General features: G+C 44.0%; 2 protein-coding genes across 2 annotated transcripts in view; one reads left to right on the forward strand and one right to left on the reverse strand.

The window, feature by feature from the left end:
- Window positions 1-24,036, forward strand: part of NKAIN2 (sodium/potassium transporting ATPase interacting 2) — a 1,580,095-nt gene that overhangs the window by 1,375,472 nt on the left and 180,587 nt on the right. The window lies entirely within an intron of this gene.
- LOC141089591 (uncharacterized) lies at window positions 28-23,987 on the reverse strand. The gene is made up of 3 exons (XM_073576105.1): window positions 23,895-23,987; window positions 950-1,375; window positions 28-668 (listed from the first exon to the last, which is right to left on the reverse strand). The coding sequence occupies exons 1-3, from the start codon at window positions 23,985-23,987 to the stop codon at window positions 123-125; spliced, it is 1,065 nt and encodes a 354-aa protein (XP_073432206.1). The 3' UTR covers window positions 28-122.

A 24,036-nucleotide genomic window follows, 5' to 3' on the forward strand; every position in this document is an offset into this window, starting at 1 on the left:
GAAAGGACTTGGAATTGTAGTCATGTGTAATGCAAACATTTAAATTTCAATTTTTATTTTTTATAAACAAACAAAAAAGAAAAACCAAACAATTTTGTTAATACAAAAAGTTAACATAAAAACTATAATTGAGTGTAACTAAAGTCTGAGTCATTCAGTTGCTGCCTTCCAGGATTTATGAATGGGCCAGACTGCCAATGTGGGGTTCCAAAGTTCATGCTGTGTAGCGGCTGAATCGCCCTTCTTGGCGTGCTTGTTACCTGTTCTTGTGTCTGCGGCCTTGGGGTTATTGACATTGCTTGGGAATCCACCAGAATATAACTGTCTTTTAGTTGTCCAACAGCAGCTTTATTTAGCGCTTCGAATATAATTCTCTCAGCCTGAAGCCTTTGTGTAACGTCCAGAGACCGAAGTCTTTCGTCCACCATGTGCGCAAAGCCCCCAATGGCTTGCTTTTCCTGCAGCACCAATATGTTCTTTGCTATATCGACAAACTCAGGAAAAGGTGGAGCGGTGGCCTTTCTTTTTCTACTCACAGGGTTACTCCTTTGCACAGTGTACGCTCCCACGGACACACTTGCCTCCTCTGCCTCCTCGTCGGTTGGGTTTGATGTTGCAGGGGTTTCAGGAATTACACATGGTGTAGGTGACACCTCTTCTGTTACATGCTGCAAGAACAGAAAAACAAGGTTAAAACACAGAAAAAGTAAAACGAGTGTTTTTTAAACACATAACAATAATTTATTAAGAGGGGGTGTGAACATTGGTACTGGCTATGTACTGACATCGACAATTTGTAGAAATTATGTAATGATAAACCAATTTAAAATGAAGAGGTATCAGCTGTGAACAAAGTTACAAATCATCAACTTAATGACTAAAACTCAACTGTACCATGTACATATATATGTATCATAGGTTATTGGAGGGAAACCCAAAACATACTTACATCGACTAGAGGGGAATCAGGCCGTGTCACTGTTTCTTCCTCTTGTGGCAGTGACATAGAACAGTGCATAACCCTGGGGATTTCCTGGTCTCGCGTAAACTCCAGCAAGTTGTAGTACCACAACTTCGGAACATACACTTCATCGGTACCCGCCCCAGACCTTGTAGACTTTTCCACCTTGTTCAATTCCTTCTTGAACACAGTGCGTAGAGCTTGAATTTTTTTTTTAATAACAGCCTCATCAACCGTTTCGCTAGGGTGATTTTCTTGATATAGATTGACAAGTTTTTCATATGCAACCTTCTTCTTGTATTTGTTACTGTAATCAGGAGACTTCACCTTCCAGAGGCAGGGCAGTGAGCGATACATCTCAATAAATAGGCGTATGAAGTCTTGGCTGTTAGCAACTTGGCTACTTGATGCCATCTGTAATAAAAAAGAAAGGAAATGGTGAGAACACTTTCATTTAGGTACGGACATACATTTTATAAAAAATAGTTTGTATCGCATAAGCTTGGTCGCTGTCCTAGAAAGGTATCCCGTTCAACAATTCCAAAAATGGGGGCGGGCGCGGTTTCAAAACTAAAATGGCTGCTCGGACATGTGCATATGGACAAAATGAACATAGACACAATAAAAAAGAGTTTGAATCGCCTAAGCTTGGTCGCTGTCCTAGAAAGGTATCCCGTTCAACAATTACAAAAATGGGGGCGGGCGCGGTTTCAAAACTAAAATTGCTGCTCGGACATGTGCATATGGACAAAATGAACATAGACACAATAAAAAAGAGTTTGAATCGCCTAAGCTATGTCGCTGTCCTAGAAAGGTATCCCGTTCAACAATTACAAAAATGGGGGCGGGCGCGGTTTCAAAACTAAAATGGCTGCTCGGACATGTGCATATGGACAAAAAAAGGAACATAGACACAATAAAAAAGAGTTTGAATCGCATAAGCTTGGTCGCTGTCCTAGAAAGGTATCCCGTTCAACAATTACAAACATGGGGGCGGGCGCGGTTTCAAAACTAAAATGGCTGCTCGGACATGTGCATATGGACAAAATGAACATAGACACAATAAAAAAGAGTTTGAATCGCCTAAGCTTGGTCGCTGTCCTAGAAAGGTATCCCGTTCAACAATTACAAAAATGGGGGCGGGCGCGGTTTCAAAACTAAAATTGCTGCTCGGACATGTGCATATGGACAAAATGAACATAGACACAATAAAAAAGAGTTTGAATCGCCTAAGCTATGTCGCTGTCCTAGAAAGGTATCCCGTTCAACAATTACAAAAATGGGGGCGGGCGCGGTTTCAAAACTAAAATGGCTGCTCGGACATGTGCATATGGACAAAAAAAGGAACATAGACACAATAAAAAAGAGTTTGAATCGCATAAGCTTGGTCGCTGTCCTAGAAAGGTATCCCGTTCAACAATTACAAACATGGGGGCGGGCGCGGTTTCAAAACTAAAATGGCTGCTCGGACATGTGCATATGGACAAAATGAACATAGACACAATAAAAAAGAGTTTGAATCGCCTAAGCTTGGTCGCTGTCCTAGAAAGGTATCCCGTTCAACAATTACAAAAATGGGGGCGGGCGCGGTTTCAAAACTAAAATTGCTGCTCGGACATGTGCATATGGACAAAATGAACATAGACACAATAAAAAAGAGTTTGAATCGCCTAAGCTATGTCGCTGTCCTAGAAAGGTATCCCGTTCAACAATTACAAAAATGGGGGCGGGCGCGGTTTCAAAACTAAAATGGCTGCTCGGACATGTGCATATGGACAAAAAAAGGAACATAGACACAATAAAAAAGAGTTTGAATCGCATAAGCTTGGTCGCTGTCCTAGAAAGGTATCCCGTTCAACAATTACAAACATGGGGGCGGGCGCGGTTTCAAAACTAAAATGGCTGCTCGGACATGTGCATATGGACAAAAAAAGGAACATAGACACAATAAAAAAGAGTTTGAATCGCATAAGCTTGGTCGCTGTCCTAGAAAGGTATCCCGTTCAACAATTACAAACATGGGGGCGGGCGCGGTTTCAAAACTAAAATGGCTGCTCGGACATGTGCATATGGACAAAATGAACATAGACACAATAAAAAAGAGTTTGAATCGCCTAAGCTTGGTCGCTGTCCTAGAAAGGTATCCCGTTCAACAATTACAAAAATGGGGGCGGGCGCGGTTTCAAAACTAAAATGGCTGCTCGGACATGTGCATATGGACAAAATGAACATAGACACAATAAAAAAGAGTTTGAATCGCCTAAGCTATGTCGCTGTCCTAGAAAGGTATCCCGTTCAACAATTACAAAAATGGGGGCGGGCGCGGTTTCAAAACTAAAATGGCTGCTCGGACATGTGCATATGGACAAAAAAAGGAACATAGACACAATAAAAAAGAGTTTGAATCGCCTAAGCTTGGTCGCTGTCCTAGAAAGGTATCCCGTTCAACAATTACAAAAATGGGGGCGGGCGCGGTTTCAAAACTAAAATTGCTGCTCGGACATGTGCATATGGACAAAATGAACATAGACACAATAAAAAAGAGTTTGAATCGCCTAAGCTATGTCGCTGTCCTAGAAAGGTATCCCGTTCAACAATTACAAAAATGGGGGCGGGCGCGGTTTCAAAACTAAAATGGCTGCTCGGACATGTGCATATGGACAAAAAAAGGAACATAGACACAATAAAAAAGAGTTTGAATCGCATAAGCTTGGTCGCTGTCCTAGAAAGGTATCCCGTTCAACAATTACAAACATGGGGGCGGGCGCGGTTTCAAAACTAAAATGGCTGCTCGGACATGTGCATATGGACAAAAAAAGGAACATAGACACAATAAAAAAGAGTTTGAATCGCATAAGCTTGGTCGCTGTCCTAGAAAGGTATCCCGTTCAACAATTACAAACATGGGGGCGGGCGCGGTTTCAAAACTAAAATGGCTGCTCGGACATGTGCATATGGACAAAATGAACATAGACACAATAAAAAAGAGTTTGAATCGCCTAAGCTTGGTCGCTGTCCTAGAAAGGTATCCCGTTCAACAATTACAAAAATGGGGGCGGGCGCGGTTTCTACACTAAACTAAAATAAAACGATAACATAAAACAAAAAAAAAAAAGGTCATAAACAAAAAAATAAAACTTTTGAACCAAAATGAACTTACCTTTGACGTTGCGAAAATTCCGAAAGTTAGGGAGAAAAAATATAAAAAAATTTGCACTGTTGAGATGATATTCAAAATGGAGGTATTTGAAAATAACCAATGATGATGATGATCCTTCAAGAGGGTTGCTGAAGGTCGAATAGCGAAATCGAACCAAAAATGCACTTTTGTCTCTAGGGAGAAAAATGCTGGTTTAGAAGCTAACCACGGCGCTCCAGAGATTTAAACTGTAACGCTATTACGTCCTCTTTAATGACGCCGCCGGCCAATGACAGCGCAGCGGTGACCACCAATCGGCGCTTTGGGGGGCGTTGTAAATTAAACGCTGAAGCACGCCCACCGAGGTCTGAATCGTTTTTTGTTTAGTAATGTGAAAGGTACTCAACGAGCAATGAGGTCGCTATGCAGATCGCTGATCTCTCTAGAGTCGTTGACGAGAGTGGACTGTTTGAAAGCTATCTAGCGATCACGTAACGACACAACAGCGATCTATGCCTGGTCGGATCGCTATCGTTATCGCTGGTGCGTTGCTTAGTGTAAAAGGCCCTTTAGAGTTCCCAAGTATTTAGCCAATTTAATTCCTGAGTGCTGTTCATGAATCTCCAGTTCAATGGCTACAGTCTCAGTTATTGATGATTGTGCTCCTAAGCCGCTTCTTTTCTTGAGGACTGTAACTAAAATATTTGACCTATTGCAGACACAGACCACATTTCTTGCATTATTTCCTTCTGTACTGCATCTTCTTTGGCTTTTCCTGACAATACAACTGTTCTGGACCCTGGTTATTATGTCTAATATTTTTTGCGCCTCTGGCACTAACTTACTCTTGGCAGCGCACCAGTCTAGACCTTTCAATATTAGAACTGGTTCCTGTAATTCTTCTGGTACTGAACGTTAGTTTTCTTTTGGCTTTGTTCTGGGAAGACTGCTCTTTTGAGGACTATACCATACTCATGCCAAGCCTGATCTACCTATCTTCTCTCATTACTAAGTAGCCTTGTTTTAAAGGACCAAGACCTGGGGACTCTCATGCAGACAAGATCAACTATCTTCTTTTTGGGAGGCAAGGTGAAGACTAGGAAATCCATTAGGTTTTGCACCATAATCTAGCCTGTACAAGGTGATTTTGTTTTGGAACTAGTAGCTAAATGCCATCAATGCCATTCCCAACTCCAAGACTCCAAGACTTTTCTCGCGCTGCGCCAATCCTCTGGAATGCTCTACCGCAAGAAATTAGGACTATCCACACTTTGCACAGTTTTAGGCACTCTCTCAAAGCACATCTATTCAGAGCAGCCTATCACATTCACTAATCAGTCATTTTATGTGCAAGTGTGAATATGCAGCCCATTCACTATCTCTGTCCCCCACCTTCTCAAGATGGCTGGACCATCATTGTAAATACATCATTGTAAATACACACAGGTACTTTGTATCTCCCCCACCTCACTGTAGATTGTAAGCTCTCACGAGCAGGGTCATCTTACTTTACTTTAATTACTGTATTGTTAACGTTGTTACTTATGACTTGTGTTTTGAAACTGTTAAACTGTAAAGCGCTGCGGAATATGTTGGCGCTATATAAATAAAGATTATTATTATTATCAGTGTGTCATGAGACAACCCCTCTGGACAACTTTAGCATATATACTTCCAGATTAAAACTCTTATAAAAGTTAATGTAGAGAGCCTTATTCCCGGCAGCCACCTCTGTATGAACAGCAACCACAGCATTAGGCCCAATGGAGAGTTGAAACCAATGACACAAACATAATGATTAAATACCCTGTAGTAAATAAATAAATAGCATAGTGCATAAAAATAATATAAGGCATTTAGTGAACATGTTTTTTTATAAAAAAAAATGCGAAACCCATCCCTTCTCATCATGGCAACTCCAGAGAACTCCATCTTTACATACCCTAAGGCATTTTTCAATGGCAAAAAGAGAAGAAAGACAACCAAATGACGATCAAATTTTTCTGCAATAGTAATAAATAGGAAAAGTCTTTGATACATTTGAGCAATTTTTCCACGTTTTTTTGTAGCAGATTGGCTCCTAAAGATTCCTCCAAAAATTCACATTTGAACATACCTCAACAGGACCTAACACTGGTTCCTTCATTTAAAGAAGGGCTATGATACTGAGTCTTTCACCTAGTTTGGCGACACTAACTTAACTCCAGCATTCTACACAACGCATTTCATATGCTACAAAGTTTTCCTCATCTCTTTAACCTTCATAAGAGACAGATACTAAATTGATAATTAAAAATTATAATTACATTAATTAATTAAAAAAGACCTAAGTTCTTCTTGCAAAATGCTATGTGCTCCCTGACAGCGCTCATCTTAGCTATAAATGAACTTTATGCTATGAGACCGTTTCCGGGAAGAACTTGCCCTGTCATACATGGGCTGCAGAATATAGGAAAATACAGTATAAGGCATGTTCATGAGAATTGCCTTATATGTGGCTTTTTGAACAATAACACGGTATATATTATTTATCGTCTGAAATATATCTGGTATTAAATTATACTACATTAAAAAGGTTTCCGCAGTTCCTTGGCAATAATCACCACACATAGGGACATAACTTTCTTCTAGTCACGTATTCGTGTTATAATTTCATTGTGGTTACATTTAATTTGGCCTACTCGTTTGACCTTAAAAGTCAGCGCATCAGAATTAACCAGAGAAAATGACAGCAGTAATTAATTACTGTACCTGAGTTCTAAGATTAAGAAAGTCGGCCACAGGAACGGTATTCCGGTGACAGATGATCACTTGATCGTTGGCCGCATATAAAAATGTCTTTTCTACATAGATAATCTCTTTGCACAGTGAACTGTAATTAGTCAATGTATCAGTGATGTGATGATTGTTCCAGTCATCTCACGAGCCGCAGACACTTTCCATTCCAGGTAAGATAAAACCGGTTGTATGCCTCTTGTATATTCCTCAGGAACTCTTGCAGAATATCATTTCATGCGTTACAACTGATACAACAAACGATGAAAGGTATAAATGTCATGCGAAGGATTAAAATGTCATAGAAATATTATACAGCTACTAGATAATAATAATAATCTTTATTTTCATATAGCGCTAACATATTCCGCAGTGCTTTACAGTTTGCACACATTTTCATCACTGTCCCCGATGGGGCTCACAATCTAAATTCCCTATCAGTATGTCTTTGGAATGAGGGAGGAAACCGGAGTACCCGGTGGAAACCCACACAAACACGGGGAGAACATACAAACTCCTTGCAGATGTTGTCCTTGGTGGGACTTGAACCCAAGACTCCAGCACTGCAAGGCTGTCCACTGAGCCACCGTGCTGCATCTCACCATAAGGCGATTCCATTTGAGACCGTATTATGAAGACATTTGCCATTTAAACTAATATTTATTAATAGCCATGTAATACAGCAATCAATGGAACATTATACAATTCTATTTTTGTCAGATTCTGTATTTATGAGCCATAAAATTTCTGGAAGCCTTTCTAGAATACAACAGACATATGTATGTATAGTATGGGCTTATAGACTTTAGAAAGTTTTTTTTTTATTATGGCTACATATGCAGTAGCTGAGTTTATAAAAGCCTTTATAAGGGTATGTGCTTGGATATTAAAGACTGACCGTCACTTCCAAACATAAAACTGGTGTGCACAAGTGTAGCTTCCTTCATTTATATCTGTAAGGCCGCTTTCACACGTCCTGATATTTCTGGCACCCGAAAAAACGGTGTCTGAGATGACCGTGTGTCAATTTGTCACATTCGTGTGGCATCCGTGTGCTGTCCGGGTGTCCGTGTGTACCATCCGTGTGTGATCCATGTGATTCCCATATGCTGTCCGTGTATTGGAGCAACTTGTTTCAATGTTAACCCTATGACTTTTAAAACACACACGGATGGCACACAGACGGCACACGGACGCTATCCATGTGCAGTACGTGTTTACATGGACCAATTGACTTGTATGGGTCTGTGTGATCCGTGCTGTTGCTCAAAAACCGACATATCAGCGTGTTTTGTACACGGACATTCGGTCCATGAAAACACGCTGACATGTACATAGACCCATTCATTTGAATGGGTCTACATGTGTCAGTGTCTCTGGTACGTGAGAAAACTGTTACCACACGTACCGGAGACACAGACGTGTGAAACCGGCCTAACGCTGTATCATGCAAACATGAAATATGTGAAATTGGAATTGCATTACTGCTATAAAAATAGGTTAAAATGAAGATACTTAGCTCATACATTGGCCAATTTATGTGTGCCCAGCAGCCAGCACAAGGTGATCCTCTTTGCTGGGAACCTAACCTAATATGATACCTCTTTGTGAGTGGGCTATTAGAGCATATGAAACATAGAGAAAGCGATACTGTGCTCAATATTCTGCATAATCATTTACTTAATTATTATGCTTACTTTTATAGCACCATCATACTCTGCAGCATTTTACAGATATTTTTATCACTGTCCCCACTGGGGCTTACAATCTAAATTACCTATCAGTATGGGAGAACCTAGAGCAAATCCATACAAACACAGGGAGAACATACAAACTCCTTGCAGATGTTGTCCTTGGTGGACTTTAGACCCCAGCACTACAAGGCTATAGAGCTAACCATAGAAATCTAATAAAATAAAATGATAAATGGTGCATCTATTTTTTAACCACAATTGCTGCAAATAGTTTCAATCCACCATAGATCAAAACTGAAATCTATTTATGTACAGTGACTTTAAACTAAACCTGTCAGGCAATTCATGATCCTCAAACTGCAGATTGTTTGAATCTCAACCTTGCTGCACAATTACAGTCTGGTATAATTTTCACTAAAACACTCCGACATCTAAGAGAAGAACCACTATGAAGATAGGGAGGCTCTATTGTCAGGTCTCTCTCTTGTATGTACATAGGAAGGGACCTTTCAATCATCATCAACAGCACTGAGAATGGTTGACCAAGGGTGGAGCTGGACTAGTCTGATCTCCGGTTGGAGTCCCGGAAAGTATATTTTCTCGGAAATGCCGAAGCAACAGGTTCCCTATAAGCTATAACTGGAAAGAACTGGGCAATATATATGGTAAAATTAAATCCAACAATATGCAGTATCATAGATTGCAAGAATACTGAAGTACTTGCTAGCAATATACCATTAATTAATGCTGTAATATGCAGTCCATATATTAAAACCAACTGACCTAGGTAATGATATTTCCAGCCCCAAGTGAACAAACTGTTATTTAAATGATTTCTTGCTGCTTATCTGGTATTTGGTACAATTTTTGATTTTTTTAGCCCTTATGTTTGTAAAGTCCCGATGAAGATTATTTTGAGGGGAGTGCTGTGGCCAGTAGCAGCTCCATGAAAAACACTGTGTGATCACACTGATAGTAAAAATTGACACACAGACAATACACTGATGAAACACTGATCCAAAACACTGATGACTTGGTACCATTTTTCACACACATATTTAAATACAGGTGTTTAAATGAGGCCTAAAGGTTATTTAACCCCTTAGTGACCAAAATAGTACATAATTCCGCCATTTATCACCCCCTTAATTAGGCCAACATAACAAAATAAAGAAAATATTTTTTTTTTCAGTTTTCCATTAGGGTTAGGGCTAGGGCTAGAGTTGGGGTTGGGCTAGGGTTAGGCTTAAGGTTGGGCTAAGGTTAGGGCTAGGGTTAGGGCTAGGCTAGGGTTAGGGTTGGGCTAGGGTTAGGGTTAGGGTTGAGCTAGGGTTAGGGTTAGGGTTGGGCTAGGGTTAGGGTTAGGGTTGAGTTAGGGCTAGGGCTAGGGTTAGGGCTCGGGTTATGGCTAGGGTTAGAATTAGGGTTAGGGTGAACTAGGATTAGGGTTAGAATTAGGATTAGGGATTAGGGTTGGGATTAATGTTAGGGTTGGGATTAGGGTTAGGGGTGTGTTGGGGTTAGGGTTGGAGCAAGAATTGAGGGGTTTCCACTATTTACCAACTTTGGGGTCTAAAAATTGGGTCTAAAAAAATCACTTTTGTGGAACTAAAAAAGACTTTTTATTTTCACGGCTCTGCGTTTATAAACTTCTGTGAAGCGCTTGGGGGTTCAAAGTGCTCACCACACATCTAGATAAGTTCCTTAGGGGGTCTAATTTCCAACATGGGGTCACTTGTGGGGGGTTTCCACTGTTTAGGCCGATCAGGGGCTCTGCAAACACAACATGACACCCGCAGACCATTCCATCAAAGTCTGCATTCCAAAATGGCACTCCTTCCCTTCCGAGCTCTTGCATGTGCCCAAACAGTGGTTCCCCCCACATATGGGGTATCGGCGTACTCAGGACAAATTGCACAACAACTGTGGGGGTATGATTTCTCCTGTTACCCTTGTAAAAATAAAAATTTGGGGGCGAAAAGATCATTTTTGTGGAAAAAAAATGGATTTTTTATTTTCACGGCTCTATGTTATAAACTTCTGTGAAGCACTTGAAGGTTCAAAGTGCTCACCACCCATCTAGATAAGTTCATTAATGGGTCTAGTTTCCAAAATGGGGTCACGTGTTGGAGGTTTCCACTGTTTAGGCCCATCAGGGGCTCTGCAAATGCAACATGATACTCGCAGACCATTCCATCAAAGTCTGCATTCCAAAATGGCACTCCTTCCCTTCCAAGCTCTCCCATGCGCCCAAACAGTGGTTCCCCCCACATAAGGGGTATCAGCGTACTCAGGATAAATCGCACAATAACTGTGGTGGTATGATTTCTCCTGTTACCCTTGTAAAAATAAAAATTTGGGGGTGAAAAGATGATTTTTGTGGAAAAAAATGGATTTCTTATTTTCACGGCTCTACGTTATAAACTTCTGTGAAGCACTTAAAGGTTCAAAGTGCTCACCACATCTAGATAAGTTCCTTTGGGGGTCTAGTTTCCAAAATGGGGTCACTTGTTGGAGGTTTCTACTGTTTAGGCACATTAAGGGCTCTCCAAACGCAACATGGCATTCGAAGTCAGCCAATTCTGTGATGAAAAAGTCAAACGGCGCTCCATCCCTTGCGAGCTCTGCTGTGTGCTGAAAAAGTAGTTTACCCCCACATATGGGGTATCGGCGTATTCAGGAGAAATTGTACAACAAATTTTGTGGTTGATTTTCTCTTTTAACACTTGTGAAAATAAAAAAAATTGGTTCTGAAGTAAATTTTTTGCAAAAAAAAGTTAAATGTTAATTTTTTCCTTCCACATTGCTTTAGTTCCTGTGAAGCACTTAAAGGGTTAATAAACTTCTTGAATGTGGTTTTGAGCACCTTGAGGGGTCTAGTTTTTAGAATGGTGCCACTTTTGGGTATTTTCTGTCATGTACACCCCTCAAAATGACTTTAAATATGATGTGATCCCTATAAAAAATGGTTTTGTAAATTTTGTTGTAAAAATGAGAAATCGCTGGTCAACTTTTAACCCTTATAACTTCCTAACAAAAAAAAATTTTGCTTCCAAAATTGTGCTGATGTAAAGAAGACATGTGGGAAATGTTATTTATTAAGAAATTTGTGTGACACATCTCTCTGATTTGAGGGCATAAAAATTTAAAGTTTTAAAATTGCAAAATTTTCAAAATTTTCGCCATATTTCCATTTTTTTCATAAATAAACACAAGACTTATCGAAGAAATGTTACCACTAATATGAAGTACAATATGTCATGAAAAAACATTCTTAGAATCAGCGGGATCCATTAAAGCGTTCCAGAGTTATAACCTCATATAGGGACAGTGGTCAGAATTGTAAAAATTGGCCTGGTCATTAAGCTGCAAACTGGCTCTGTCGCTAAGGGGTTAAATAGCGGGTAACTAAGCGCGCACATCGCTTAGTTACCCACTGTTTATCCTGGACACCAGCGTGCTAAGCACGCGGCACTTAGTTACCCGCTGTTCACCTTGGATACCAGCTCCCAGTGTGAGCACGCTGGTATCCAGAGTACACAGCTGGTAAATAAGTGACGCACAAGCTTAGTTACCCGCTATTTACCCTGGATACCAGCTCCCACCGTCTGCTTACAGCACTGGGAGCTCGTTGATTGTTGATCTCCCGCTGCCACGCGATGCGTGCTGGCCAGTGGGAGACCAACGATCATAAAATGGCCCAGGACATTCCTGCATGATCGGTGATACCCAGCAGGGGGGCGGTCGCTGATGCGTGCCACACACAGCAAGATCGCTGATGCGTCACAAAATCGGTGACGCGCTAGCGATCTCGCTTAGTGTGAAATACCCCTGACTCTCACTGCCAGTTAACGTTTATCTTTTCTGGTCCTGTTCCTATCTGATTCTTCTTGCTTGTTAAATTCCTGTTGTCTGACAATGGCCTGTTTCTTAACAATTTTTGGTCTTTTTATTTCGTGCCTTGACTGCTTTCCTAGTTCTGATCCAGCTACCTTGACTTGATTTGCCTCTGGTTCACTGCTACAGGCCAACATCCCTTCTATGGAAGCAATACCTTGGACCCATGATAGGACCAGATCCCTGTACAAGGGTTAAAGGTTAAAGGCTAGAGTTTCAGTGGAATCTGCCAGACACAGTGGCTAGTGCCAAGTTTGTCCAAAGTAGCCTTTTGAGTCTACGGCCTCTAACAGATGTTACAAGAACAAATGCTAAGCCAGTGCTTACACTAAAAAAGGCTATAGGCTCAGTTCATCAATTGCTTTTTTTTAAGTCACTTTTCTATTTTTGACTTGTGGTATTCGTTGACTTTTTTTGCAATAAATTAATCAAATTGGAGCCTGTCATTCATGAATTTTGTGCAAAATCAAAATGTTCTTTAATTTCGTCTTGTTTGGGTTTCTTTTAAGACACGGTACTTCATGGACAGATATCTACTCAACCGTGTAAGCATGCCACACTGTGTAAAAGTATGGAACAAAGGAATAAGGAGTTCAGTTTACTTTTTATATCATTAATTTACTTTATTATATTACATTTACATTAAATTTTTCATATAATCATTTGACTTAACTACATTACTTTAATTATCTTTACTTTTTAAATAATTATTTTTTGTTGCTCTTATTATTATTATTTTAGGGCAACATTTTCAATCAATTTTTAAAAAATAGATGGTGACCTCAGAGAACGCAGTGCAAACTCAACTTATATCTGTGCCTTTTCTGCATCTATGAGGAACACAGCAGCAGTACTAGAGATCTCAGTTATTTCATAAGTACAAGTGTGAGCACAATCTCACAATTGTGGGGGTTTTTTTAACCTCCGGATATTTGAGCAGCAAATCCTACCATTGTGATAAACAGGATTTGGATGTTTCGCCCCCAGCAGTTCGCCCCCGGGTACATTTCGCCCCCCGGGTACATTTCGTCCCCTCACATTTCGTCCCCAGCATTTGGCCCCCAGGAGGTTTCACCCCTGCATATTTCGCCCCCAGCAGTCCCCAGAAGTTCGCCCCCAGATGTTGCGCCCCCAGCAGTTTGCCCCCTGATGTTTCGCCCCGAGCAGTTCGCCCCTGGATGTTCCACCCCCAGCAGTTCGCCCCCGGATTTTTCACCTCTGGATGTTTCACCCCAGCAGTTCGCCCCTGGATGTTTCGCCCCCAGCAGTTTGCCCCCTGATGTTTTGCCCCCAGCAGTTCGCCCCTGGATGTTCCACCCCCAGCAGTTCGCCCCCGGATTTTTCACCCCTGAATGTTTCGCCCCAGCAGTTCACCCCCGGATGTTCGCCCCTGGATGTTTCGCCCCCGGATGTTTCGCCCCCAGCAGTTCACCCCTGGATGTTTCGCCACCAGCAGTTCGCCCACGGATGTTTCGCTCCCAGCAGTTCGCCCCCGGATGTTTCGCCCCCAGAAGTTTGCCCCTGGATGTTCTCCCCTGGATGTTTCGCCCCCAGCAGTTCGCCCCCGGATGTTTCGCCCCCAGCAGCTCACCCCCAGATGTTTCGCCCCCAGCAGTTCGCCCCTGGATGTTTCGCCCCCAGCAGTTCGCCCCTGGCAGTTCGCCCCCGGATGTTTCACCCCCCGCAGTTTGCCACCGGATTTTTCGACCCCAGATGTTTCGCCCCCAGCAGTTCGCCCCAGGATGTTTCACCCCCAGCAGTTCGCCCCCGGATGTTTCGCCCCCAGCAGTTCACCCCCGGATGTTTCACCCCCAGTAGTTCGCCCCCGGATGTTTCGCCCCCAGCAGTTCGCCCGCGGATTTTTCACCCCAGCAGTTCGCCCCCGGATGTTTCGCCCCCAGCAGTTCGCCCCTGGATGTTCCACCCCCAGCAGTTCGCCCCCGGATTTTTCACCCCTGGATGTTTCGCCCCAGCAGTTCGCCCCCGGATGTTTCGCCCCCAGCAGTTTGCCCCCTGATGTTTCGCCCCCAGCAGTTCGCCCCTGGATGTTCCACCCCCAGCAGTTCGCCCCCGGATTTTTCACCCCTGGATGTTTCACCCCAGCAGTTCACCCCCGGATGTTCGCCCCTGGATGTTTCGCCCCCGGATGTTTCGCCCCCAGCAGTTCACCCCTGGATGTTTCGCCACCAGCAGTTCGCCCATGGATGTTTCGCTCCCAGCAGTTCGCCCCCGGATGTTTCACCCCCAGAAGTTTGCCCCTGGATGTTCTCCCCTGGATGTTTCGCCCCCAGCAGTTCGCCCCCGGATGTTTCGCCCCCAGCAGCTCACCCCCAGATGTTTCACCCCCAGTAGTTCGCCCCTGGATGTTTCGCCCCCAGCAGTTCACCCCTGGCAGTTCGCCCCCGGATGTTTCACCCCCCCCCGCAGTTCGCCACCGGATTTTTCGACCCCAGATGTTTCGCCCCCAGCAGTTCGCCCCAGGATGTTTCACCCCCAGCAGTTCGCCCCGGGATGTTTCGCCCCCAGCAGTTCACCCCCGGATGTTTCACCCCCAGTAGTTCGCCCCCAGATGTTTCGCCCCCAGCAGTTCGCCCCCGGATGTTTCACCCCAGCAGTTCGCCCCCGGATGTTTCGCCCCAGCAGTTCGCCCCTGGATGTTCCACCCCAGCAGTTCGCCCCCGGATTTTTCACCCCTGGATGTTTCGCCCCAGCAGTTCGCCCCCGGATGTTTCGCCCCCAGCAGTTTGCCCCCTGATGTTTCGCCCCCAGCAGTTTGCCCCTGGATGTTCCACCCCCAGCAGTTCGCCCCCGGATTTTTCACCCCTGGATGTTTCGCCCCAGCAGTTCACCCCCGGATGTTCGCCCCTGGATGTTTCACCCCCCGCAGTTCGCCACCGGATTTTTCGACCCCAGCAGTTCACCCCCGGATGTTTTGCCCCCAGCAGTTCGCCCCTGGATGTTGTGCCCCCAGCAGTTCGCCCCCGGATGTTTCACCCCCAGCAGTTCGCCCCCGGATTTTTCGCCCCTGGATGTTTTGCCCCCAGCAGTTCACCCCTGGATGTTTCGCCCCCAGCAGTTCGCCCCCGGTTTTTCACCCCTGGACGTTTCGCCCCAGCAGTTTGCCCCCGGATGTTTTGCCCCCAGCAGTTCGCCTCCGGATGTTCGCCCCTGGATGTTTCACCCCCAGCAGTTCGCCCCCGGATGTTTCGCCCCCAGCAGTTCGTCGCCGGATTTTTCACCCCCAGATGTTTAGCTCCAAGCAGTTTGCCCCTGGCAGTTTTCCCCCGGATGTTTCGCCCACAGCAGTTCGCCCCCGGATGTTTCACCCCCAGCAGTTCTCCCCCGGATGTTTCACCCCCGGATGTTTCGCCCCCAGCAGCTTGCCTCCGGATGTTTCGCCCCCAAAGGTTCTCCCCCCGATGTTTCGCTCCCGGATGTTTCGCGCCTGGATTTTTCACACCCAGCAGTTTGTCCCCGGATGTGTCACCTACAGCATTTTGTCCCTGGAAGTTTCACCATCTGATGCTTTGCCCCTAGCATTTTGACCCCAGATGTTTCACCCTCAGCTTTTGGGGTCAACATACAGGGAACAAAACATCTAGGGCTGAACATACCTGGGGGTAAAATATACAGGAGATTCTTGTGGGGATTCTTGTGGCTGCCTTTTCAGCAGCTCTATTGGCTGGCCTTAAAGGAGTATTATCACCCTAGAACACAAAAAAACTGACTTACCTGTCACAGCGGCAGCTCTTGGGTCCCGGAGTGCAGTCTAGCGGTTCCCCGTGACGTCTTCTCCTGCTTCTGGCTGTTTTTTCATCTTGCCTGGATCACTGATCCATGAAGCATGAAGAATGCCGCGGCAGTGAGGCCGAATGTCTCCTGGCCGCTCACTCACATGACGTCACTCCTGCCCCATTCATCAGTCAATCCAGGGGGCAGGATGCCTCTCCTGTCACCAAAACACTGCTGCACATGCGCAGTGCCGTGATGAGATCAAGCAGAAGAAGAGGACGCAGGGAAGAAGGAGAGGACTCGTGGTGGCCTCCGGATCCAGCATGGTAATCGCTTGCCCACACAGTCAGGAGAAGATCAGGCAAAGATGAGCAGAAGACCTCTAGGTAAGTACCAGAAGGGGAAGATCGGCAGCATGCTTACAACAACATGATTGCTGAAAGCGTACTGCCTTATTTTGCTGTTCGGCATGAGAATACCCCTTTAATGCAGGCTATGTATGGAAGCAGCAGGACTGTTGACTGACTACAGGGTTAATCCCACCAACCATCTCTGCAGAACTGAGATATTGGCTTTGCTGAACTAAAGTGGTGGTTAACCAGCTTCTACAGAACCTCTTTATCAGGTCTTCAGAAGGGGGGTTTTAGGATTAGCCCTCACAGAACACTCTGCCAGTACACCAAAGAATGAAGCAGCAGATAAAAGTGGTATTCTCACTTCAGAATCCCTTTTTCTGTTGATGCCCATTCCTCAGATTAGGCCAAGAATAGGGTCTAGTTGTATTCTGCATTGAACCAGCTGTTTATCAGCAGCTTTCAGCACCAACGACAAGGACAAGTGACTGGAAGCTGCAGCCATAGTTCTCCATGATTTCAGTGAGATCCAGGGAAGATGTGACAGCGCTTGGTAAAGAGCTGATCCACCGTGACATGCCTTATACAGGGGCATGCACTGCTCTGTGCAGAGAAATGCATGTTCTGGACGGGACTTGGTTGTGTGCATCTGGTGTTTCAGTAACAAACGGCCATTTGGGGACAACCATTAAATTGGTGTGGCCCTTGGTGAATATGAGTTTGACACCCCTGATCTAAGACAAGTGACCATCATTTTACTGTCATGTACTAGTGGTGTTACACTTAATGGCTTCTTTTTGTCATCCATTACATATCATACTATATCTAGTGATGAGCAAACCCGATCTGGAAAGTTCAGGTTTCGTATCGAACATTGCCTGCTCGGGTTCAACCACACCGACCCAAAACAGGCAATGTTTGGAGTTTGCTCATCAGAAAATAAAAATCGCTTCTCTCCCCTTTGCCGAGGACCCTACCTGTGTGGAGAGTCTTCTTAACCAAGGGAATCCCTAGCTAGGAATAATGAAAGGGATTCCCCCGGGTACGATGACATATTCACACAATATGGAAGTGCATGGAAGAGGACTGAAGAGGACTCTCTGCGTCTGTCGGTACCTCATAGAACCATAGGAAAAAGGATGATCACAAGGCAATTATTTGTGTGTATAAAGATATCATTTTTATTGAAACAAATTCATTAAAACCATGCTGCCAAAACTGGGGAAGTAGGAGACTACAGATACACTCATTGCTCACAGTCACTCATTAAACGCGCAAATCCGGGAAGAGACAGCTACCACAAAAACGGATAGACATGGGGACTGCCAGCAATATATTGCAGCTACAAGGGGCAGAACTAAAAAAGCCCTAATAATAAACTACTACAAATATTAATATAGCCATAATTATATCGCAAGCTGTATAGGCCACATCACAGATTATGATCTAGATGTCAACAATAAAACAATGCCGCTTGCCTGGCAATAACCCTCATACCCATAATTACAATAATGCTCCGCAAATATAATCAGATAACCGTGGTCACTTCTGGAAGTAACGCTCACCATCCGGATGTGACATGTCACATCCGGGTGGCGAGCATCACTTCTGGTCGCACGGTGTACCACGCTGCGGCTGGGAGATATAAATAATGAAGACACATGGTTGGTAGCAGGCCCTTTGAGAAAGGAGCCGAAATGCGCGTTGGGGCGGACGCGCTAATCGAGGAGGTAGCAGCACCCTGTATAAAAGATACCCAAAGGTAATTTTACCTGATTATATTAAAAAACACACTCCCCTTGAAAAGGCAAATGCGAAACGCGCGATGGGGTACCACCACTACTTAAGGTAATGTAGCAACACTTTTTCTTTTATATATCTTCCTTATTCCTTAGCTTTCAAATCTCTAATATGTACTCTGGTCATTTCTGCCACATGGATTTACTTTTCTATACCTGGAGTTGCATATTTTTTCTTGGACACTTAGGCTAGTTTCACACTAGCGTTACTGGGCGCAGCGCAGGGCTGCCGCTAAGCTCCGCCCCCGGCCGTGCCTTCTCCGTCAGCTCCTCCTCCGATCGCATGACGCTGCATGCGATCAGCATACCCTATACTTATCGCTGGGTACGCTGGTCGTGCGCTGGTACACATTTGCCCGCGCATCCGCAGATGCGTGACAGAGAATTTTGGGATGAATTCACAATAAATTTTCCTAATCAGAAGCATCCGTTGTTCATATCTCACATTAAAAACTCACATTTTGCTTCATATTTTCTGATTTTATAACAGAATCGTTAAATTGAAGCAAAATCTGGTGTGAAGGAGCTAAACAGTAGTTTTTTCTACGACATGTATTGTCCCAGTGGAAAATGATATTTTCCAGTTTAAAAATGCTTCCAAGCTTCAAAAATGTCACATTTTCAAAGTTGTGAAAGGAGTAACGGCAGCAGAAACTAGCAAAATGCAGAATTCCATGATAATAAAAGGTTTACATCAGGAAAAACGAGCAAACATGTAAGAAGTATTTGTGAATAAAAAGCATATTAACTCAACGGTTCATTAGGTCGGGGTCATATGCAGTGTAAATGTCTAAATCCCATCCACATGCTCATGAAAAAATGCACAGTTAAAAAAAAATGACATGCAGTGCAGCAGTGGCATACCTACCATGTAGGCTGGGGACGCCACTGCCCCCGGGCCGTCAGGGGCCTGCCGCCAAGGGGTGTAATGCACCCATGAACAGCGGGCCCCCTGGATCTATCATGCTCTAGTAGGTGCCTGTCTCCTCCTGGAGCATGGCAAGGATAAGCTAATACTCACCGCCTGCTGCTGCGCTACTTTCCTCACTCTGTTTCAATGCAGATCCTGAGACGTGAGCGATCACATGATTGCATACATCATTCCAGGTCCTGTATCAAAGCAGCGTGTGGCAGCAGGTGGTGAATATTAATTAACCCCCTGCTATGCTCCGGTAAGTGACCGGCACCTACCGGGGCATGGTGTACCCTCTTCCCAGCACTAATTCAGCATTGGAACTTCATTTCAGGCTGTTGGCAGGGGGCATGGCTAAAGGGGCAGGGCAGAGGTTAGGAGATATGTTAATGAATCTGGTCTATTCACATGCACTAAGTAGTTGCAGCAGACAATCTGCAGCTAATTTATAGCAGAAAATTCTACACTAAAATTGACATCTATTGATGCAGGTTTGATGCAACAACCTTGTCCTATGGCTGTGATTGACAATGGCTGGATACCTGCAAATCATGGTTGGTGGACAAGGTTACCACTCTGCTTATGAACATGGCAGACCACTGTATCTCAAAGGCAGGACTTTTACTTTGAAGCTGAGCAGAGAATCAGACTGCAACTAAACAAGTGAGGCATAGTTGGAATCAGTAGGCCTCACCCTACATTACACTATCCTCAAAGCTTCCCTTTAAGGTAAAATAATCACATAGTATTCTATATCAGCACTTTGTAATAGATAATTTTTCACATTTGTGCAGCATAAACTTTGCAATAATTCTATATAATGGAAATGTTAAATGCTCCAGAGTCATGCAGAAGGAACTGCTGCTGTATACCATTAATATTGATCCCCTGGAACTCCTGGGGAATAGCAAGTTGATCAAGAGTTTGGGGCAACCTTGGGATATTGCCAAGTTGCCTTGATAATCGCATTGTTCTCTTCAGTGATGCTTTCCTTGGGAGAAGTGCTACAACATTAGAATGGGCTCCTGAAATGACTTCTGTGAGAATCTGTGGTGGTGTCTCCTGTGTTGTCCTTGCCCTGGTGACCGCCTAATTGACAAGTCGGATTGCTTCAGGTCTTGCTGCTTGTGCTGCGTTGTTGTGGGGATTGGTTACTTTCACCACTTCACCAGATGCTTCATTGGTCCAAACACGTCTCTTGCAAGTCGACCATTTTTCACACACCCAGATGGAATGGACATCGTCAGCCGTTCGTTTGGAAAATACATAAATGTGATTCTCGTAGACTAACTTCTTCTTCCCACGTTTGGATAGAACTGAATTCATACTTGTAGAAAGTGAATTGCTGTGGAAGCTGACTGATTTTTTTTGTGCTAGTACTGTACACCTCTCACTTTGTAGAGATTTTAGACACTGCTATATTCTGATGTAAAGATGGAATAAGAGCTAGTCTAATGTAACTTGCAGGACACCTGACATGAAAATTGTTACATCTGCAACAAAACTTGCAAAAAAGCAGGTCAGTGCTGGGTCAGGTAAAAGTTCACAAAATGTTTTGAGTGGTTTACATTCCCCACCTAAATCAGGCCTCATTCACACTGCATTTTTTGAATCCGTTAATTTTTTTTGTGGTATGTTTTTGTAACGCAAAAACATTTTAGAAACATTTTTGGAAAATGTCTTGTTAAAATTGCGGGCAAAATGCAATCAGTTGTGAGGTTTACAGATGGAAACAGTTGATTTAAAATGTCACAAAAGTGCAGCACTCTGTACAGTACTTTTGTGACATGTGAATTGATGATGGATGGGAATTCATGAACCACAAGGACAAACTGATGAAACATCCAAACACAAAATTCTGGGGGTAAAACAGGGTACGCACATCTGGCAGCAAACTACCAGGGGTGAACTGCTGGGGGGCGAAACATCCAGGGGCGAACTTCCGGGGGCGAAACATCTAGGGACGACCTGCTGGCGCAAAAAATCCGGGGGTGAACTGCCGGGGGTGAAAAATCCGGGGGCGAACTGCTGGGGGCGAAACATCAGGGGGCAAAAAATCCAGGGGCGAAACATCCAGGGGCGAACTGCCGGGGGCGAACTACTGGGGACGAAAAATCCAGGGGCAAAACATCCGGGTGTGAACTGCTGGGGGCGAAACATCCGGGGGGCGAACTGCTGGGGGTGAAACATCTGGGGGCGAACTGATGGGAGCGAAAAATCCCAGGGTGAACTGCCAGGGGCAAACTGCTGGGGGCGAAATGCTGGGGGCGAAATGCTGGGGGCGAAATGTACGGGGGCGAAATGTGCGGGGGCGAATCCTCCTGGGGGCGAAATGATGGGGGCGAAATGTGCGGGGGCGAAATGTACCTGGGGGCGAACTGCTGGGGGCAAATTGCTGGGGGTGAACTGCTGGGGGCAAAATTTCCTAAAACCGGTTGGCTTTTGTGAAAAGTGTTTGACTTGATACGTGGTGGCATGGAATGATAAATATATGGGGATATGAATTTAATTTTGCTACAAGACACAGAGAAAACCATAGACAGCTACAAAAGACAGCAGGGATTTTCCAACCCAAATGCACAAAAAAATCAAGTCTCTGCAGTTTATCATGGTTTTTTTTGTGCATTTGGGTTGGAAAATCCCTGCTGTCTTTTGTAGCTGTCTATGGTTTTCTCTGTGTCTTGCAGCAAAATTAAATTCATATCCCCATGTATTTATCATTCCATGCCACCAAGTATCAAGTCAAACACTTTTCACAAAAGCCAACCATCTATTTTAATCAGATGTTTTCATGTAAACCTGTACTATATGATTTCACGACTTTTAAAGTGATTCATGCGTTCATTGGCACTGTGAATCTTTTCATACTTCCCTTAGATCCCCAGAATAAAGAAACCAGTTTTCTTATCCTAGACCCCAGGTAATGCACAACAGATAGAGAGGGGTGACGTACAGAGACGGAATGATAAAAAGCTACATTTGCCTCAGGCAGTGAAATAGCAGCCAGATGATTAAACTATTCTATTGCAATCCCTGACGTGCAGAAAGGCAGAGCATTAATACTAAGAAATCGAAATCCTTCAGAGTAATCCCACGCAGTCTTAGCCATTCTTTGTTTTTCGTATGTACAGTGAAAGTTGCCATATGCTGCAACATACTTTCTCCGAGGCTTCCTTTATTCAAGACAACTTTCAATTTAGTTAAAAAAGCAATAAAGACATGGTCATCAGAGTGTTCCAGTGTTACATGGCTACTATACTTCCATATAACCCCTCAACACAAGCTGTCAGGTGTGTGTACACACATTATTTCCATTATATGTCTTGTATTCTGCAGTTCTCCACAGTTTTCCCCTCTGAAAGCTCTAGCTGTAATTTTCAGTTGTCTCTGAGCTGGTGAGTGGAAACTAGCTGTGATCACCTATACATAGCACATACAGAAAGGCAGAAAGGGATTCCTGCTCTTCCTTTCAAAGGTAGCAAGGGAGTGCAACATATATTTATACATATATATATTTAAATGAATCATTGCAGCATGCCATGTCATTCACTTGGAAAACAATTGTATATGAAGGCCTCACTAGACAAACATTTGTATCAAGGCAAATGAATTCCAGTAAGAAGAAACATTAGCAAACGTTAGGTTATTTCATTTATAAAAAATATGGCTAAAGGATGATCTAATTACTAAGTATACATATATTAACAAAGAGTACTGAGGTCTTTCTAATGGTTCTATATAATTATTTTTATAATAATCATTAACCTTTTTGCTTATATAGTGCCAACATATAACACAGCATTTTATAGACATTTATTTCTCCACAATCTAAATTCCTTTATTAGTATGTCTTGGGAGTGTACTGTACATAGGCCTGTATTCAAGACAATGAGGCATCCATTGCATCTAGAAGAATAAAAATAAGTCACTGGTATCATAGAATGGCCATTTGTTCTGATGCCAGCAACTGATTTCTGCTTGTAAGCAGCACATGACAGTAATGTCATGAGCTGCTTACAAGCTGAGGACAGCTGCTGGAATACTCCAATGCAATTCACCAGGTGGGAAGAACTATGGGCATGGGGAGCAGTGAATATTCCTCTCTCTTTAGCAGCGGGCACAGTGTTAGCTGCAGCAGCCAGCTCCTGCCCCCTGTGACTAGCTGCTCAGCTGCTGCTGCTCCCCATCTCCACATCCTCAGCAGGTACAACTCGACTATATGATGCACCCCCCATTTTCCTCCAAATTTTGGGAGGAAGAAATTGCGCCTTATAGTTCCAAAAATACGGTACTTTAATCCACAAGATGGAGTATTGTCCTACACAAAATTCACATTTTTCTTGAAAGATGTAGACTTTTTCCTGTACCACTTGTAAGGTAGCGCTCACTGAGTGTATTGGGGACACTCGCTTGGCAGCCAATTTACCAGGCCCGGCACAGGTTTTTTAACATAACTCAGTCCATGTGGTTTATTAGGCGGCATAAACCATAAACAGCAACAGGCTTATGTCAAACAGTATAATGTTCATGGCAGAGCTCCGCTCTGTTAAACCTGTGGTCACACAGGCTGTGCTATGTCCAATATGCAGGCTCTCGCCTAAAACACAGTTAGCTCACCCTGTCTGGGTTACCTTATTAGTTGCTTTCTTATTCAGGACGTCCATTCCTTCCTTGGGACTGTCCCACACAAACAAGCCAATATACACAGGCCTCACCAGGTCCATGGCCTTAGCATGTGCTGTTCAGGAAGGCAGCAGCCCCACTAGCATATTG

The sequence above is a fragment of the Dendrobates tinctorius genome, unplaced genomic scaffold (genome assembly GCF_039654945.1).
Source record: "Dendrobates tinctorius isolate UK_male_01 unplaced genomic scaffold, ASM3965494v1 ptg000046l, whole genome shotgun sequence".
NCBI lineage: Eukaryota > Metazoa > Chordata > Amphibia > Anura > Dendrobatidae > Dendrobates > Dendrobates tinctorius.

What these genes read in the sequence shown, in the direction of transcription:
- LOC141089591 (XM_073576105.1), bottom strand. Translation starts at nt 23,987, where the DNA reads ATGGACCTGGTGAGGCCTGTGTATATTGGCTTGTTTGTGTGGGACAGT. An exon ending in ATAAGAAAGCAACTAATAAG is followed by an intron (nt 1,376 to 23,894) that starts GTAACCCAGACA and finishes TTTTTATTACAG; the next exon opens with ATGGCATCAAGTAGCCAAGT. An exon ending in CTGATTCCCCTCTAGTCGAT is followed by an intron (nt 669 to 949) that starts GTAAGTATGTTT and finishes CTGTTCTTGCAG; the next exon opens with CATGTAACAGAAGAGGTGTC.